The sequence below is a fragment of the Sipha flava genome, unplaced genomic scaffold (assembly GCF_003268045.1).
Source record: "Sipha flava isolate LNK unplaced genomic scaffold, YSA_version1 109_pilon_pilon, whole genome shotgun sequence".
Lineage (NCBI taxonomy): Eukaryota > Metazoa > Arthropoda > Insecta > Hemiptera > Aphididae > Sipha > Sipha flava.
In genome coordinates, this window is record NW_020271726.1 from 1,522,176 (window position 1) to 1,539,924 (window position 17,749).

General features: G+C 26.0%; 3 protein-coding genes across 3 annotated transcripts; 2 read left to right on the top strand and 1 right to left on the bottom strand.

Moving 5' to 3' along the window:
• Positions 1 to 2,372: 2,372 nt before the first annotated feature.
• On the top strand, positions 2,373 to 5,942 carry LOC112687362 (peptidyl-prolyl cis-trans isomerase FKBP8-like). The gene is made up of 5 exons (XM_025560013.1): positions 2,373 to 2,881; positions 2,942 to 3,150; positions 3,634 to 3,742; positions 5,031 to 5,411; positions 5,772 to 5,942. Exons 1-5 carry the CDS (start codon positions 2,522 to 2,524, stop codon positions 5,874 to 5,876), a joined length of 1,164 nt encoding a protein of 387 aa, XP_025415798.1. The 5' UTR covers positions 2,373 to 2,521; the 3' UTR covers positions 5,877 to 5,942.
• A 1,507-nt stretch (positions 5,943 to 7,449) lies between these two features.
• LOC112687704 (protein transport protein Sec23A) lies at positions 7,450 to 11,471 on the top strand. Its single transcript, XM_025560579.1, has 17 exons — positions 7,450 to 7,557; positions 7,991 to 8,138; positions 8,210 to 8,340; positions 8,402 to 8,488; positions 8,553 to 8,708; positions 8,769 to 8,938; positions 9,017 to 9,161; positions 9,225 to 9,499; positions 9,560 to 9,702; positions 9,774 to 9,925; positions 10,092 to 10,198; positions 10,251 to 10,404; positions 10,462 to 10,613; positions 10,709 to 10,883; positions 10,994 to 11,149; positions 11,211 to 11,276; positions 11,340 to 11,471. The coding sequence occupies exons 2-17, from the start codon at positions 7,991 to 7,993 to the stop codon at positions 11,427 to 11,429; spliced, it is 2,307 nt and encodes a 768-aa protein (XP_025416364.1). The 5' UTR covers positions 7,450 to 7,557; the 3' UTR covers positions 11,430 to 11,471.
• A 180-nt stretch (positions 11,472 to 11,651) lies between these two features.
• Positions 11,652 to 16,469, bottom strand: LOC112687810 (calcineurin B homologous protein 1). The gene is made up of 5 exons (XM_025560766.1): positions 16,310 to 16,469; positions 16,125 to 16,224; positions 15,394 to 15,654; positions 15,229 to 15,322; positions 11,652 to 11,861 (listed from the first exon to the last, which is right to left on the bottom strand). Exons 2-5 carry the CDS (start codon positions 16,189 to 16,191, stop codon positions 11,717 to 11,719), a joined length of 567 nt encoding a protein of 188 aa, XP_025416551.1. The 5' UTR covers positions 16,192 to 16,224; positions 16,310 to 16,469; the 3' UTR covers positions 11,652 to 11,716.
• Positions 16,470 to 17,749: the final 1,280 nt, after the last annotated feature.

A 17,749-nucleotide genomic window follows, 5' to 3' on the forward strand; every position in this document is an offset into this window, starting at 1 on the left:
AAATCAGAATTTCCATACTAAATATTGTAAAAAAAAACCACGTTTAAATATATTAATTTCCCGTGTAAATATTAAGGGTGATACGGAACTTATGGGATGTACTGTATATCCGTAAACTATTTGGTTAGCTGTAAAAACCAAATGAGTTGTTACAATCAAACGAATCGCGGACGTTTCGCCCACATTTATTATTAAGACATTTGGCCTCCAAGAGTTATATAGATTTATTTTAAATATAATATTTGTACAAATGTGACAGGAATAATTAATCATATATTATTTATAATTTATGATTACTTAATATAATTGTAACTTAATTATTATTATAATCATTATAATTGTTTTTTTTTATTGGTGCGTGCCTGTAACCGCTCGCCGATTGTGGCGTATATGGCTTATGCAATATACGGTTATTTTGGATTTAAATTTGTTGTGCAATTGTGCGTTTAAAATAATTTAAATTTTAAGTTAAAAAAAAAAAAGAGATTTAAATTTAGTGATTTAAAATTCCAGGGTCCAAACGTGTCTATTGGTAGGTATAAATAAATCTATATAACTCCCGGGGACCAAATGTCCTATCTTAATAATAGACGGGGACGAAACGTCCGAGGACTCGTTTTTTTGACGTGGACAAAACGGCGGAGGCGAAACGTCCTTTTACCCAATCAAATGAGGGGGCAAGGTTTACCTTCTCGACTAAACTGTTACACTTTTGGCTACATTTTTTACAAAATCAGTTAACAAACATTTACGAGCATCTTTTTGGCAAAAGCTATTTTTGGATTTTAGGGGTAATATTTCGTACTTTTAAAACTTCCATCTAAATCTTCTTAAAACCATCCATACATTGATAGATAAAAATAATTTAGTATCAAATACGTTAAAATAATTTCATGTTTTCTTACTTTTCATAAGACACTTATTTTACTATTTAAAAAGTATCAAGTAATACAACAGTTAAAAATAATAATGTATATTATAACTTTTAGATAAATGTTAAAAATATGAAAAAAACAAAATCAACATAAATCGATCAACTTATAAAAACAATAAAATAAAGAATGTAACATCAGTATTCAGAAATAACGAAATATTGAACACATAAACAACTATATTATTTTTGTATAAGTATTATATTTAATTAATTAAATGATTAAAAAAAAAATACAAAATATTTTAAAAACTAATATATACATATATATATACACATATATATATATTAACATTGCATATATATTTGCATTTATTTTTAATTATGTATAATACATTTTTAAATTTTTAAAATAATTCAGGATTATTTTAATTTTTATATTAACTTTTGGCTTGTATTTTAATTAAAATAACATCATTTTCTTTAAAATAAATAATATCTCTGGTGAGAATACTAAAATGTATGTTTTACCTATTTGATAATTTTACATACCTACCTATAAGATTATAAATTATCCTTTCAAGAAATTTGTTATTTTATACTACTATTAAGTTTTTCAACTTATATTATGTTTTTATTTATATACTATTACAATGTCAATCTATAATAAGTATATTGATATTTTTTGTTTTATATTTAAAAAAAATAATAATAAAATTGAGCAATATACGATATGTCTTAATAATGGTTGTTGATTAATTTTGGAAACCTTGTTTTAAAAATGTAAAAAATTACTACCAAAAATGCACTAACATTTTTTATTATTTATTTAATGAATGATTTCTGCATACGTAGTTCGTATTAAACAATTAAAATTGTTATCGTCATCAACTATTATACCATAGACCTATAATAGAAATTCTATTATACGTCTATGTATTATACCATTATTTAATGACAACGATAACATAAGACGATAAAATGTTGTCAATAATTTGATCGAAAAAAAATATTAAATACAAGAAAATTTTTTTAATTTTTCCAATTAAAAATTCTGGTATGTCGAAATTCCAAAGAATAATAGTTTAGGTTAGAACTGAAACCGATAATTATTATTCATAAGCACCGATAGGTATTGAAATTTGTTTTTTTTTTCCGGCAGGAACCGAAATCAATAAAATCGTAGTTTCCCCTGATAAAAAATGAAAAAATCATTAGTTTTATGAATTAGGTCTATGAAAATCTGTAAAATTCATTTTTTTGTTTTCGTGGATTAATCAATTCTCTTATCAACTTTTTTTCGATAACTAGAAACGGAAGAGGGCATGTACTATCAATTATCATGGTACACTATAGAGTCATACCATATTATTCTGTGATAGAGATACACGCAACACTATTTAATTACTAAGTATCTGTAAATTATTAAATTATTGTTAAGGTGTATTGTACTAATTATTTTGTTTGTAATATTATATTTTATTAGGTTATAGTGTACGATTATTAATTTTTCACATTTTTTTTTTTTTTTATTGATTATATTTTTAATATTTGTTGAAAATGTATGCTAAGATTTTTAGTTAGTGAAAACAATATATTATTCTGAACTTGTATTTTAACTATTGTAAAAATAATAATATCTTAGAAGACATGGAGTTAGAATCAAAAAACAATATCATTCCACCAATTGAAACTTCAAAAATGTCTGCATTTATAAATGCTGAACAAGGGGATTCTTCAGAACTGCCAATTAATCATACTATAGAGAATGAATGTAATACTAAAGATGAAATTTTTGAACCAGTAAATGAAAACGAAATAAAAGAAGAAACTTATCAAGATATTTTGGGTTCTGGTGATTTGTTAAAAAAAATCATTAAACATGGAATTTCAGATGACCGTCCAATGAAAGGTGAACAAATTTTGATTAATTTAGTTGGTCGCTTAGAAGAAAAAGATGATATAATAGAAGAAGAAAAAAATTTAGAAATTACTCTTGGTGATTGTGAGGTAAAGTATTCATTTTTTATTAATATTTAATATTTTCTAATCTATTTGCATTTATTTCAGGTAATACAAGGTGTTGACTTAGCTTTAAGCTTAATGAATGTAGGAGAAATAGCTGAATTAAAAATAGCATCACGATTTGGTTATGGTGATAAAGGTTTAGAACCTATGGTTCCTAGTGGTGCTAAACTACTTTATACTGTTGAATTGATATCTATAAAACCTGAAATAATTCCTGACGATCTTACTCCCGATGAAAGGCTTAGAATTGGGTTTGTATATATTTATCTTATCATTTAAATAAATTATTGTATAATTATTATTTCTCTGAACGTGAATATAATATATATTATTTTCATAATAATTTTCATTTGAGCTCCATATGAATTTTATTATAAATAAAATAAAATTTTCACATTTTAATTTTTTTAAGTTTATATTTATATAAATAATAAATAAACATATATATGAAAATATTATTAAACTTAAAAAGATATTCATATATTAAATTTATTTAAGTAGAATTTGATTAGTTAAAATTATTTTCAAACTTCATTTCCTAGGACAAACATTATACCTATTATTTGTAATATTTTTTATAAATCTTAAATTACAGGTTTATAATTGTATTGACTGAATTTACGGTGATACAATATTTTATTAAATTAACTGCATTTTTCCAATACTAGATTAATTTGATTAAATTTTTAATAATTGTATTGTATTTGTAATGATCAGATTATTATATGTTATAGGCGAAAAAAAAAAGATAAAGGTAACTGGTGGTATGCACGCAATGAAAATACAATGGCTTTACATGTATATCGTAAAGCTCTTCAATATTTTGGTGGACCAGGAGAAACAGTATGATTATGATTTTATTAATTATAAAATATATTATTTAAAATTTTATTTTGCGTAAGAGTTGATTGCCTAAATTATAAATTAATTTAACGTAAATAAAATGTAAAGAAATAATAAATAGTAAATTAACTAAGAAATTTGAGAAACAGTTTTTTTGAGCCAAACCTAAAAAATATAGTATTTTTTTATAATTACTAGTTCTTATTAGTGTTTCGATTGAAAATGTGAATTAATACATACGTAAAAATGAAGTGCACAATTGTTTGAATGAAAAAATATGCGAATACTTGAATATAATATATAAGTGAAAAATTATACAAGTACATGGAGTTTTCAAGTTTACGTTTTTATATTTTTGAATATTAATTTCATGAAAAAAACAATCAAAGGATGTACATGTGAAATAGAAAATTCTAGTTCTTATTGTTATGAATTATTGAATTTGTTTGGTACAGCTCTCCATATCTCTTGTTATTTACCTAGGTGTATTTGTAATATCATTAATTATTTCCTATCTTTATAGATTTTATTCATGACATGTCATATTAAATATGGTTAAATTTTAACCTCATTGGTTATTAAATTTTGATATCCTTTTTAACTTCCTCTTCAGTTTTTGTTATAAGCTTAACTGCCTTAATACATATATATCTTATCTATTGAAATATTTCAAATATTTTGACCATAATTTCTGCATTTTATTCTGTCTAGCTTTTTTTCATTTGACTCTTAGCTTATAAAATATTGTGTACTTACAAAAGCGCCACATCTCATAGACCTTAGCTAATTTTTTTCTACTACAGTTATTTGGAATTTGCAGTCTATTAGCACCACTATTCATATGCAATTTTCATTCATAGACTTAAAAAAGTTTTTATTATTATTTTATTTATCTCTTATATTATTCTCTGTATATGAAGTTATTTATTTACTACTCAATCTATATGGTCATTATCTATAGTTATACTGAGATAAACCTGGCCTAATTTACTATTCACTATGAATTTTTTTTTTTTTATTGCATTTCATAACTTTTGCTAAACATGTGCATTCTTTGTAAAATAATTTTAAAAATTTTTTGTGCATTATTCTTTTTTCTATTCAAATGTCATTTTATAATTTTATTCTCTGTACTTTGATATATTTTTAATTATTATTTTATATTTACTTTAATTTATTAATACCTTTATTTTAAGTGAACGTTTTATAATATGTTTTATATTTTTAATTTAATTTAGAACTTATAAGTTTTAAAACAGTATAATGTATTAATTATTTTTATTTTTAGGTTGTTTTTGATTTTAAACATGATGATATTCAAAATGAACGTAACAAAATATTAAATAATATGGCAGCTGTACATATGTCAATGAATAGTTTAGATTTAGCACTGCAAGCTCTGGACACTGTTCTTTCTATTGAGCCTATGAATGAAAAAGCAATTATGCGCAAGGGTAAAGTACTAGCATTAAAAGGACAAAATATGGCAGCTGCTCAAGAACTTAAGAAAGCATTAAAAATAAACTCTAACAATAAAACAGTTCAAAATATTTTAAGTAATGTTGAAGCAGCATTAGTAAAAGAAAGAGTCCAAGAAAGAGAATTGTACAAAAAAATGTTGGGACAAAAAGTTGACACTGAAAAATCAATACCAGACAATAACAAATCGGTATAATGCTATATTATTTGTTTAATTCTTAGGTTAATCATTTTTGGTCTAATTCGATCGATTATAATTTGAAATTGAGTAGGTTTATTTAATTGAATCTTTAAATCATAATGTTATTAATAAATTAAGAATGTCATATTTCTTCAATGTATGACAATTTAATCTTAAAATAATAAAATTTCCATGACTTACATGATGTGTGTAATATACATTTTTCAATTTACAATCCTTGTAAATTAAGCCAATTATTTCATAAAAATATAAATTATAATTTTTTTTATAATAACAATAATTATAAGATATTTATTATATAAGAGTTATTATTCACTATATATTTACTACTTATCTATTTTGTTTTAGAACACTACATTTATAATCAGTGGGCTTGTTGCTGGCTTAGCAGTAATTTGTGGATACTGTTACCTAAACAACAACTTTCCATTTACCAAATTTAACACATTATAATTTATGTAATGTTAAATTCTTACATTCAGCAAACAAATACAAACATTTTATACTTTTTACTGTAAATCTGTCAATTTTAATTTTTAATTATATTTTTTTTAAAAAAAACAAATGGTCAACTATGTTATTTAATATTAGCATTTTTTTTTTTTTTATTATGGATTTTTGTTATTCTTATCTCTGTTTAATTTATTTTGATTAGTATGATTTTATAAATATTTAGTAAAGAATTAATGAATATCTGATTTTGTTAAATTTATTTATTCATATTTATAAACAAATTCATTTTATATATTTGATTAATTTATTAATAACACATTTATCCCAAAATTTTGTAGCTACCACATTTAATGTTTTGTGAGTAAAACATTCAATATCAACAATTTTGAAAGCATAGAAGTTTTACACTGCTTGACACTTAAATTGAACATATTTAAGTTTAATTGGGTTTTCCACACTCCCAATATTTGGGCTCTAGTTATAGAGCCTATGCAGGATTGAAATTATATGTGTTTGGTAAAGTTCCGGTAAATTTTAAACTCATTATATTCTGCATTATTTTTAGTTGGCATTCTTGTGAATAATCTTTTCTCCAATTGCCTTTTGGATGGTTTTCTACGTATAAAAAATATGAAAAATTATCCATTAATACAAGGGCATGTTATAAAAAAAAAAAATCAACTATTCTGGGATTCGTTTGATTATGTTAGTCGGTGGAATAGTCTGTATCATTGCAGAATACTAGTTTTAACCCTTGAATAAAATCATTTAGAGCACACAGCATGGAATACAATAAACCGTTCTCTTTTTCAAGTTTACACTTTCATCCCTTTGTTATTACATGTATTTGTTTATAGTAAATATTAATAGATTATAACAATTTATATTAAGTTTATCATTACTATTATAAAGCTTTGTTTAGGCTTGTGTAACATTTATAGCTACATTTTTAAAAAAAATTATATTAACTAGTCAATATATGTTGTACAACAATAATTACAGAACAATACTGAATCTAACATTACGTTTGTATAGACTATCGACTACTGTCTATCCCATCAATTTATAGATCTAAACAAATTTTATGACTAAGAATTAAGATATTCTAAATATAATCATTGATTATAATACTTATATTCAATGGTTTAATTCAATTTTCTTATTTTCCTTCTCCTTTATCTTTCCCCAAATTATTTGGGGACGACCATTTAGGTTGGTTTAATTCAATGTAAATCTAAAAAAACCATGTACAAATATAATTAAAGATAACACACAAAAGCACAGATATTGATATCAATCATAGAGTAATATTACTCTATGATATCAATGTATATTATTGTACGTAACCTATTTTAGTACTACTGATGATTTCTACAGCAGTAGCAAACATAAATTACTTATAATAATTACTATTATTAATATTATATAATAATGAATTACTTGTCAATTTATTTACATTTGACATGTTATTTAGGTAAAAATGTATTACGATAGATAATGGGTCACGATGTAGAGAAGTTTTTTTTATATTGGTAATCTGTGCTAATAATATCAACCGTGGTTTCTTATCATTGCCAACCAGTGACGTGTTCTTGTTTTCGAAGTATTACTAAAAAATTAATTTATAGCAATATATAATAAAAGCAAATTGAGAAAAACGCCTCATCGACGTGTACTTAAGGTAATTTTCTTAATTACTTAATATATTTCATAATTACAGAAAAATCAAATAAAATCTACTGTACTTTTTTTGACTTAAACAATTTTAGAGTTATCCATAATTTTGTATTTATTAAATGATAATTTCTATATTTCACCCAATGTAATTAAAGTTTAAAATATTGTTTTGCTTTATTAATATATTTATCCTTTGCATTGTATTATCTTACATTGTTGTACATTTTTAATTTTTCATCTTAATAGATTATCATATTCTGATTAAAATTTGGTGGCCTTAAATAAAAATACAAATGTAAATTTACCAAACATTTATATAATATATTCATAATTTATCCATAATTATTAAACCTATTGAAAAGTAGTATATTTTAATAATAATTTGATTTAACAATATATTTTCTTCATTATTTGTGTTTTCTTGTTATCTTTTATAGATGTCAACCTACGAAGAATTTATTGAGCAAAATGAAGAACGGGACGGAGTCCGCTTGTCATGGAATGTATGGCCAGCAAGTAGATTAGAAGCTACTCGTTTAGTTGTACCTGTAGGTTGTTTGTATCAGCCATTGAAAGAAAGACCTGGTTCGTAAAACAGTAAACCATGTAAACTTAGTATTAATCAATAATTACTAATATATTTTATTGAGGAATAGATTTACCTCCAATACAGTATGATCCTGTTGTGTGTACACGTAATACTTGTCGAGCAATATTAAATCCATTATGCCAAGTGGATTATAGAGGAAAAATGTGGATATGTAATTTTTGTTTTCAATGTAATTCAGTAAGTACTACTAATTTATTTTTACTTATTTAAGTTCTTTCAAAAATTTATATTTTTCTAGTTTCCTCCTCAATATGGTGCGATTTCAGAGCAACACCAACCAGCTGAACTTATCCCAGCTTTTTCTACCATTGAATACTCTATAACGGTAAAATATATAAAATTATTTTCATAAGTGATTTATAAATATATTTATATTATACTTAATTTAGAGAGCTAAAACGATGCCACCAATATTTTTGTTCGTTGTGGATACTTGTATGGATGATGAAGAACTAGGTGCACTCAAAGATTCATTACAAATGTCTCTTAGTTTATTACCACCTAATGCTCTTGTCGGTTTAATTACATTTGGAAATGTTGTTCAGGTAAAAATTATATTTCAAAATGTATTTACTTTAGCTTATATGTATCAATTTATATTTTAGGTTCATGAATTGGGATGTGAAGGTATTTCCAAGTCATATGTCTTTAGAGGTACTAAAGATTTACCACCAAAGCAAATTCAAGATATATTAGGAATTGGTAAATATGCTACACCAACTGCTCAATCTGGTGTACCACAACAGCAACAGCAAGTTAATGCACCTTCAAATAGGTATTTTCAAAAATTATCCATTTATTTTACTTTTTCAAACAATAAATATTCATAGAAATTGTTGATATACTTTTGTAGATTTATACAACCTGTCCAAAATTGTGATGTTAATATGTCAGACCTGTTGAATGAACTTTTAAAAGATCCATGGCCTGTTTCCCAAGGCATGAGACCACTTAGAAGCACGGGCATGGCATTATCAATTGCTGTTAGCTTACTAGAGGTAATTAATATTATTAAATATCAATATTTTTTAATGTATTTAATTAAATTTTTTTTTATATAGTCATCTTATCCACATGCTGGTGCCCGTATAATGTTATTTGTTGGCGGAGCTTGTTCTCAAGGTCCTGGTCATGTTGTTAATGAAAAATTGTCTGACACAATTCGTTCCCATGATCAAATAATGAAAGATAATGCTCCATACATGAAAAAAGCTACTAAACATTATGATACCTTAGCAGTTCGTGCTGCAACCAATGGACATACTATTGATATTTATGCTTGTGCGTTAGATCAAACTGGTTTGATGGAGATGAAACAATGTTGTAATTCAACAGGGTTTGTTAATTTAATACAAAAATGAATATAAATACGATTGCTTCATTTTTAAATTTTTAGGGGTCATATGGTTATGGGTGATTCATTCAATTCATCTTTATTTAAACAAACGTTTCAAAGAGTATTAGCGCGGGATCATGAAAATAACTTAAAGATGGCATTTAATGCTAATTTGGAAGTAAAAACTTCAAGAGAAATAAAAAGTGATGAGTTATAAATATTTGTATTATAATAATGATGGATTTATTTATGATTTAATTATTCTTTCATTTAGTCATGGGAGCTATTGGTCCTTGTGTTTCATTAAATATCAAGAATCCATGTGTATCTGATTGCGATTTAGGATTAGGTGGAACATGTCAATGGAAAATGTGCAGTTTAATGCCCAATACAACTTGTGCCTTTTTCTTTGAAATTGTTAATCAAGTATGTAGTTTTTAAATTAATGATAATATTTTAAGATCTTTATTAATTAAAATTAGTAACTTAAATGGTTGTGGGAAATCTTTTCCAATTTGTATCCAGCCTTATTATTGTGAAAATAATTACACTCTTATATTGATCTAATTTAATATTACTATTTATTTTTTAGCATGGCTCACCAATACCACAAGGAGGACGTGGTTGTATACAATTCATCACTCAATATCAACATTCCAGTGGATACAAACGAATAAGAGTCACAACATTAGCTAGAAAGTATGAAATTATATTATTCTTTATACATTTTTTCTACATATTTAACTTTTAGTTGGGCAGACCCTGTTCAGAATATGATACATGTAAGTGCTGGCTTTGATCAAGAAGCATCAGCAGTCTTAATGGCTCGTATGGTAGTGAACCGTGCAGAAACTGAAGATAGTCCAGATGTAATGCGATGGGCTGATCGTACTCTTATACGCTTGGTAATATATTACATGCTTTTTTTTCAAATAAATTTACAAAATAATTTTTTTTATCAGTGTCAGAAATTTGGAGATTATCAAAAAGATGATCCTAACAGTTTTCGATTACCAGAAAACTTCAGTTTATATCCACAGTTTATGTATCATTTAAGACGGTCTCAATTTTTACAAGTTTTTAATAATAGTCCGGATGAAACTTCTTACTACAGGTTAGGATGTATAGAATATATATTGTTAAGTATATTTATATAAAGTATTTAACAATATTATGTTGTTTAGTTGATAACATATTTTTATTTTTTAGACATATGTTAATGCGTGAAGATGTTACCCAAAGTTTAATCATGATACAACCAATTCTGTACAGTTATAGTTTTAATGGTAGGCCTGAACCTGTGCTCTTAGATACCAGTAGTATTCAAGCTGATAAAATATTATTAATGGACACATTTTTCCATATTTTGATATTCCATGGAGAGGTCAGTTTTTTACAATTACTAATGATTGATTATAACAATTATAATACAATTGTTATTATAATATAAAAAATGTATTAAAAAATAAAAAACATTTATACATTTAATTTCAGACTATTGCTCAATGGAGAGCTATGGATTATCAAAATAGGCCTGAGTATAGTAATTTCAAACAACTGCTTCAAGCACCTGTTGATGATGCTCAAGAAATTCTTAAAACTCGATTTCCAATGCCTCGGTATATTGATACCGAACAAGGTGGCAGCCAAGTTAGTTTTTATAACTATATAGTTATATACATTTATACGATGAATTTTATTTCAATTTTAGGCAAGATTTTTACTGTGCAAAGTTAATCCATCTCAAACTCATAATAATATGTATGCTTATGGTGGTGTAAGTATAAAAATAGTTTAATTAAATTATGTGAAAATGTAGTAACTTTAATTTACATTTTAGGATGGTGGAGCACCTGTTCTAACAGATGATGTAAGCTTGCAACTATTTATGGAACATTTAAAAAAGTTAGCAGTATCATCAAATGCTTAGAAAGTATTTTAAATTATAATATATTTTTGTTTAAATTTTTTACATGTAATTTTTCAAAATATTTGTCTTTATCAATGATCCCTTTTATGAAAAATTAGAACTAAATTTGTAAATTATAAATATATATCGTACTATATTCAATACATTTTACCTAAATCTATTCTTTTAGTATTAAAACATTAAATTTAATTAAGTTATTTATTATTATATCAACATATTCAATTTCTAGTTATATAAAAAAATATATGAGGGAATGCTTTGTTTATAATAAATATCAGTTAAAAATATTAATTCAAAAACCGAATTGACATTTTATGTTCAATATCAGACTTTTCAAAAGTTTTACTGAATTCTTCAAATGAAATTAAACCATCTCCATTTATGTCTGCTTCAGAAATGGTTTTATCTGCTATTATAGACAACTGTTCTTCACTAAAAACAAACACATCAGTCAGCAAAAAAGTAAAATATTGGGCATTCGTGTAGCAGGTGATTCACGAATTCAGGACGAGTGATCTACTTTTTAATAGTATAAAAACACATTATATTTTTTACTACGAGTATGTTATATCATACAAATATTCGTCAAATATAAAAATTAAAAATAATTAGCCAAATATAATTATAATTTTAATTACAATAAATATTTTATAAAATTCAGATGCACGCATTATAGATAAACTCCGATCAATGAACAATTTGAAACTAATCTATCCAGCAACATTGCTAATGACTAGACCGCGGATTATATGCATTTGCATATAATCGGCTTTTTTTTTACCAAAGATGCATATTTCATTGATTCGTAATGTAAATAGAACATAATTGTATTTTTATACAAGAAACACACTGATTAAATGTCTTAAAACAAATACTATATAGATATATAGCACATAATAACCGAACTAATTGACCTGATGAGTTTCTACTACCGTCGTTAAATATAAATATTATTTCGAGTTTTCGATAAAATATCGTTTAATTGTTTGCACAAGCCATGTTCGAACAAAATAAATTCATATTTCTTTTTGTGTACGCTTTTCAGTCTCATTTTCGTGATCCACCAAAACGTACACGTTAAAATATTAATTTATTTAATAAGATGCCTCCTATTAAAACACACGTATTCATGTTTGGATAAATGAATATCCAGGCACGTTTACTACTGACGGAATGGTTGTGTACTGCCAGATGTGTGGGAAAAAATCCCGTGTTCAAAGAAGTTTCAAATTATCCAGCATATACGTACAGCAACTCATATAGCAGCCTCCAAAAAGAAAAGTAAGATAACCTATACTTCTGGTAGCCAGGCGCTTATATCACAGTCTTGAACTAACAGTATGACACGTAAGGATGATTTCAGTAATGATTTCAGCGAGGCATTAATAGCAAGTAACATTCCTTTGAAAAAACTAAGTAATCTGAAATTCCGTAGTTTTCTGAAAAAATATTGCAGGAATCAAAACATACCAGACGAATCCACTTAAAGAAAAAATTACATTTATATAAACACTTACATTTTTTTTTTCTTTAGAAATGTCTTGGAAAAATTAGAAGTGTTATTGAAAAAAACCTAATTTGGATTTTGGCAGATGAGACGACAGATTCGTGTGGGCGTTAAATTGCGAATTTATTTATTGGAAAATTATCTCTAGAACTTTCTTCCGCATATCTCATTGTTTCTAAAGCACTTGAAAAAGTCAACCATTCAACTATAGCTCGATTCATAAACGATAGTATCACGGCATTTTTTGTCGATACTTCTATCGCTGAGAGAGTCTGTATTTTTATTTCTGATGCAGTTCCATACATGACGAAAGCTGGAGCAACCTTCAAAATTGTCTACCCAAACTTGATCCACGTAACTTGCTTTGCTCATACTATTCATCGCTTTGCTGAAGAAATTCGAAATGAGTTTTTGAATGTGAACTAACTTATTTCTGCCGTGAAAAAAGTATTCATGAAAGCACCATCGCGAATACAAACTTACAGAAAACAATTGCCAACTCTACCACGGCCACCAGAACCTGTTATTACGCGATGGGATACTTGGATCAAAAGCGCTTCCTTCTACAGTGAGCATGAAAATAAAAGGGGTAATTAACCAATTTAAACGTTTTGGCGCTTTATCAATTTGTGATGCTAAGAAAGCATTTGAAACTCCGTCGATACAACATGATTTAAATTTGATTTATACACATTTTTCTAAAATACCAGAACTAATTACAAGTTTAGAATTAAGAAATTTGCTACTAAAAAATTCATTAAAAGTTATGGAGGAATTATTGACAATAGAGCCTGCACTGCCTGACGTATTTTCAGAAAAAATCAGAATACAGATTACTCGGTTATTAAACAAAATTCCTGGAGCTATGATTCCCTAAGTATGATCGACACTTACATTAATGGCACATTTACTGTATTACTCAACACAATAACGAGTAACATGGCTTCTAAGTTTAAATACTGTCCTGTGACGTCCTGTAATGTTGAACGGTCATTTTTATTAATTTAAACTTATTTTGGATGACAAGTGCCATAGTTTTACAATGGACCATTTGAAGCAACATTTAGTAATATACTGTTACGAGAACTATAGTTCTAAATAAATATACTTAAATCTTATATAGTAATTATTATTTATAATAAATTTCATCATCATCATTTTTCCGTATTTTTTTTTTTTTTTTAATTTAATTTATAGTGCATATTTTAACATAGTCTAAGCATATTTCTGTATTTTATGATGCATATTTGCAGTGGTTAAAGTGGTGAGGGACGGAAGGGGATGGAGTCCTCCTTCTTATTTAAGATAAGATTATACGTCCTCTTTAAGTCGCCAAAAGTCTGGGTGGACGCTTAATGGCATTGGTCATTAAAATATAATATTGAATAAAAAATACTTATTATATATTACAATATTACTTGAAATTTATTTTCTTAATTAACTTGAAAAAGTGGAAAAAATTTCGAAGAAATAATATGTAGGTATAACGATAAGCAAAAATGGTAGATAATGTACACCATGGGTTAATTTAATTAACGCTGTGTCTAATTATAGATGATCTCCGATCGGTTATTACCCATAGCTCTAAAATTAAAGTGATTGTGATATCGACTATTATTTAGAATAAATATAAACAGAAAAGAATAACTATAAAAAGTATAAATATTAAATTGTAATATACACTATCTTATAGACAGTACTTATGTGCAATGTACGTATTTGTTACTGTCCACGTTGACCAACAACTAGCAAGATTAGTAATTGTTTCTTTTTAGTTTTGTTAAGTTTAAGTAAAGTTTTTTAAACATTATCTACTATATATTTCAATTTATTTTTACTGAACAGGCATAGGTATAGAATTATTTTTCTTAAGGAGAAATTCGTTTTTACACCCTATGAAAATAAAGTTTTTATGAACATATATGTATAAAAGAAGAGGTTTAGACCTCATGGGTTTCCTAAAAAAGGTTGGTAAGATTTAAAATTAAGTAGGGGTACGCTCCTCAAATTTGATGAATATAGTCCCCCCCACAACATTTTTCTCACTTTAATCACTGCATATTTGCATGCATATAATAGAGTATTTTCACTGCATATAATCCGCGGTCTACTAATGATTCATAGTTATATTGTAAATGTCATTAATCATTATCGCAATACTGTCCCACTGCGGTCTACGATAATGTGCGTATAATAATTTTAGATCACCAACTACGCCTTGTATAATACGGTAGATCATCTGCTACACGAACACCGAATATTGCTCTTATATTTGATAAATTATAAAGTTACCTGATATTGGCGCCTACCATCATATGTAAAATAACTAATAACTCATCTTTAGATATCAAACCGTCATTGTCAATATCATACATATCAAAAGCAACTGTAATCATAAGAATGTTACATATTATAATAAATTTAAAATTTACTTTATTTTAAATAAACTGTGATTACATTTTACTTTTTCCATTCTATTGTTTTCTTTGTTTGGTCGAATTGGTCTAAATTTTGATAGCACTCTCATGAATTGTAAAAAATTTATACGATCACAATTATTTCCAGAATCCATGTGAAATAAATCAACTATTCTTTCTCCCAATGGATTTATAGCTAATTCGGGTATGCGCAATAAATCTTCCCTGCTTAGTGTACCCAAATCACCTCTATCTAAACTGGTGAATCTACTGTAAAGCCGTTCTATCTGGTTTGCAGTAACTGTAAATTTGACAGGATCAAAGAATTAAATTAAAACATATATTAAACATGTAAGTATTTCGTAAGTATTGTATTTTATAATTCATAAAACATATAACCACATAGGTAAATAGATATATCTAAAACAAATCTAAATATTAATTATAATTTATATTAACATTTAAAATTCTAATTCTTCGCAAGAAATATCAATAATAATTCATTTCAGCATAACATATATTTTTAATTAAGTATATTTGAAGAATATAAAATAAGTATCCATTTAATAAAAACTAAAAATCATAGTTTATTAAGTTTAAGAACCATTATTATTTAGCAATGATATTTAAGTTTTCATAGGTTATCATTAACCTAACCCATTGAGTTTTTTTAATGATTTTACTAATTTATACATCATGAAGTCATTGATATACCAATGATGATTAAAATAATAATTGGTATGTACTTGAAACTTAAAATAAATTACTTACATCCAGTTTCATTCCTAATTTGAGCAATTTCTTCTTTACGCAAAAGTAATGATGATCGATTACCCATTTTCAAAAATTAATTGTCAAAAAAAAGTATGTACTGTTAAATAAATAAAAGTTTTATTTCATCTTCGTGTCCTTGACTCTAAAACAACTTATATCATAATATATAAATAATACAAAACCATTTAATTTCTATTGATTATCTATGCTACCACTAGTAACATATTCAACTTTGATCTTTTATCTATTATTAATGTGACGGGTACATATAATTAGTACCTTATGTTAACTACAACGAAAGTTTAATTCTTCAAAAAAATTTAATTCCTAAGTTATGAATTACAACTAATCCATAGATAAGAGATAATCCCACTGATAAGTGATAACATTCATTTTCAGTGTTTTTCATGGAAAAACTATTCGAATATATCGAATAAAAAATCAAAATGATAAGGCGTTAACGTTTTTTGTCAATTGTTATTCTTATCAGTAATCATTTAACACAATAGTGATTAGGTATCTCAAAATAAAATAAATTTAAGATAATTTCAAATTTTACTGAATAATTCAGAAGTCGTAAACTATCGAATAATTGAATAATTTTAAATTATCGAATAATTCAAATAGTTTCGAATATTTCAAAAAATTATCAAAGAATTCGAATATGCTGGACTATCGTATAGTTCGATAGTACTATTCGATAGTGCCCATCACTAGTTTTAAGTTCCCTAATATTTAATGGCATTAAATATTGCTCATAAGCAAATTATTTAAGTATTTTACAGCTTGCGATTGGGTTACCCATAACAGATATTACATTTAAAAATAATTAGGTATGCTTTTTCCAACATGATTTATGATACCTTTACTTAATCATATTTCACTAATAAGTAAATGTTAATTTATTCTGTGATATAAATTCTATTGTATAGATCATCACCGAGCTAGCTAGTAAAGTGAAGTACGATATTTTTATTTATAATTACATTAAGAGACATGTTTAGCCTAATTACAGTAATCTATCTAAAAATGTAGTTTTGAATAATTTGATACTACAAAACAAATTTTAGAAAAACAACTTTACCGACTTATAAAGTCATGGTTGTCGTACAATTCCAATTAGGTAGTTTATTCTCACATAAAAAATTCGTGGTCGTCGTTGCAATACAATAACCGCTTCATTAATCTTGTCATCCTCATAGTAATCAAATAATATTCTGTGATTCATGTTCAACAAAAAAGTTTATTTTTTTTTTTTGTAAACAATTTCAAATTTCAATAAAGCACAGAAAAAAAATTATAATAACATTGATAGCCTATAGTTGAGCTCTCTATTACCTAGAAATATCAAGAGTTAAAATCCGGGAGTCAAGAATTACATTACCAAGGAGCAGTGGCGTTCTCAGTAATTTTCAATGGGGGGGGGGCCCTGGAGGATCACTAGGAATAAATTATGGGGGGGGGGGGGGGTATGAAAAATTATATATTAAATGAAGGTTATAAATTAACTTATTTTTAATAACTATGAAAATTAGAATACATAAATTTAATTACAGGAAAAAGTCTAATTTTTGAGGTAGATTTGCAAAATTATTTATCACTTCTTCAGTGTTTATTGAAAT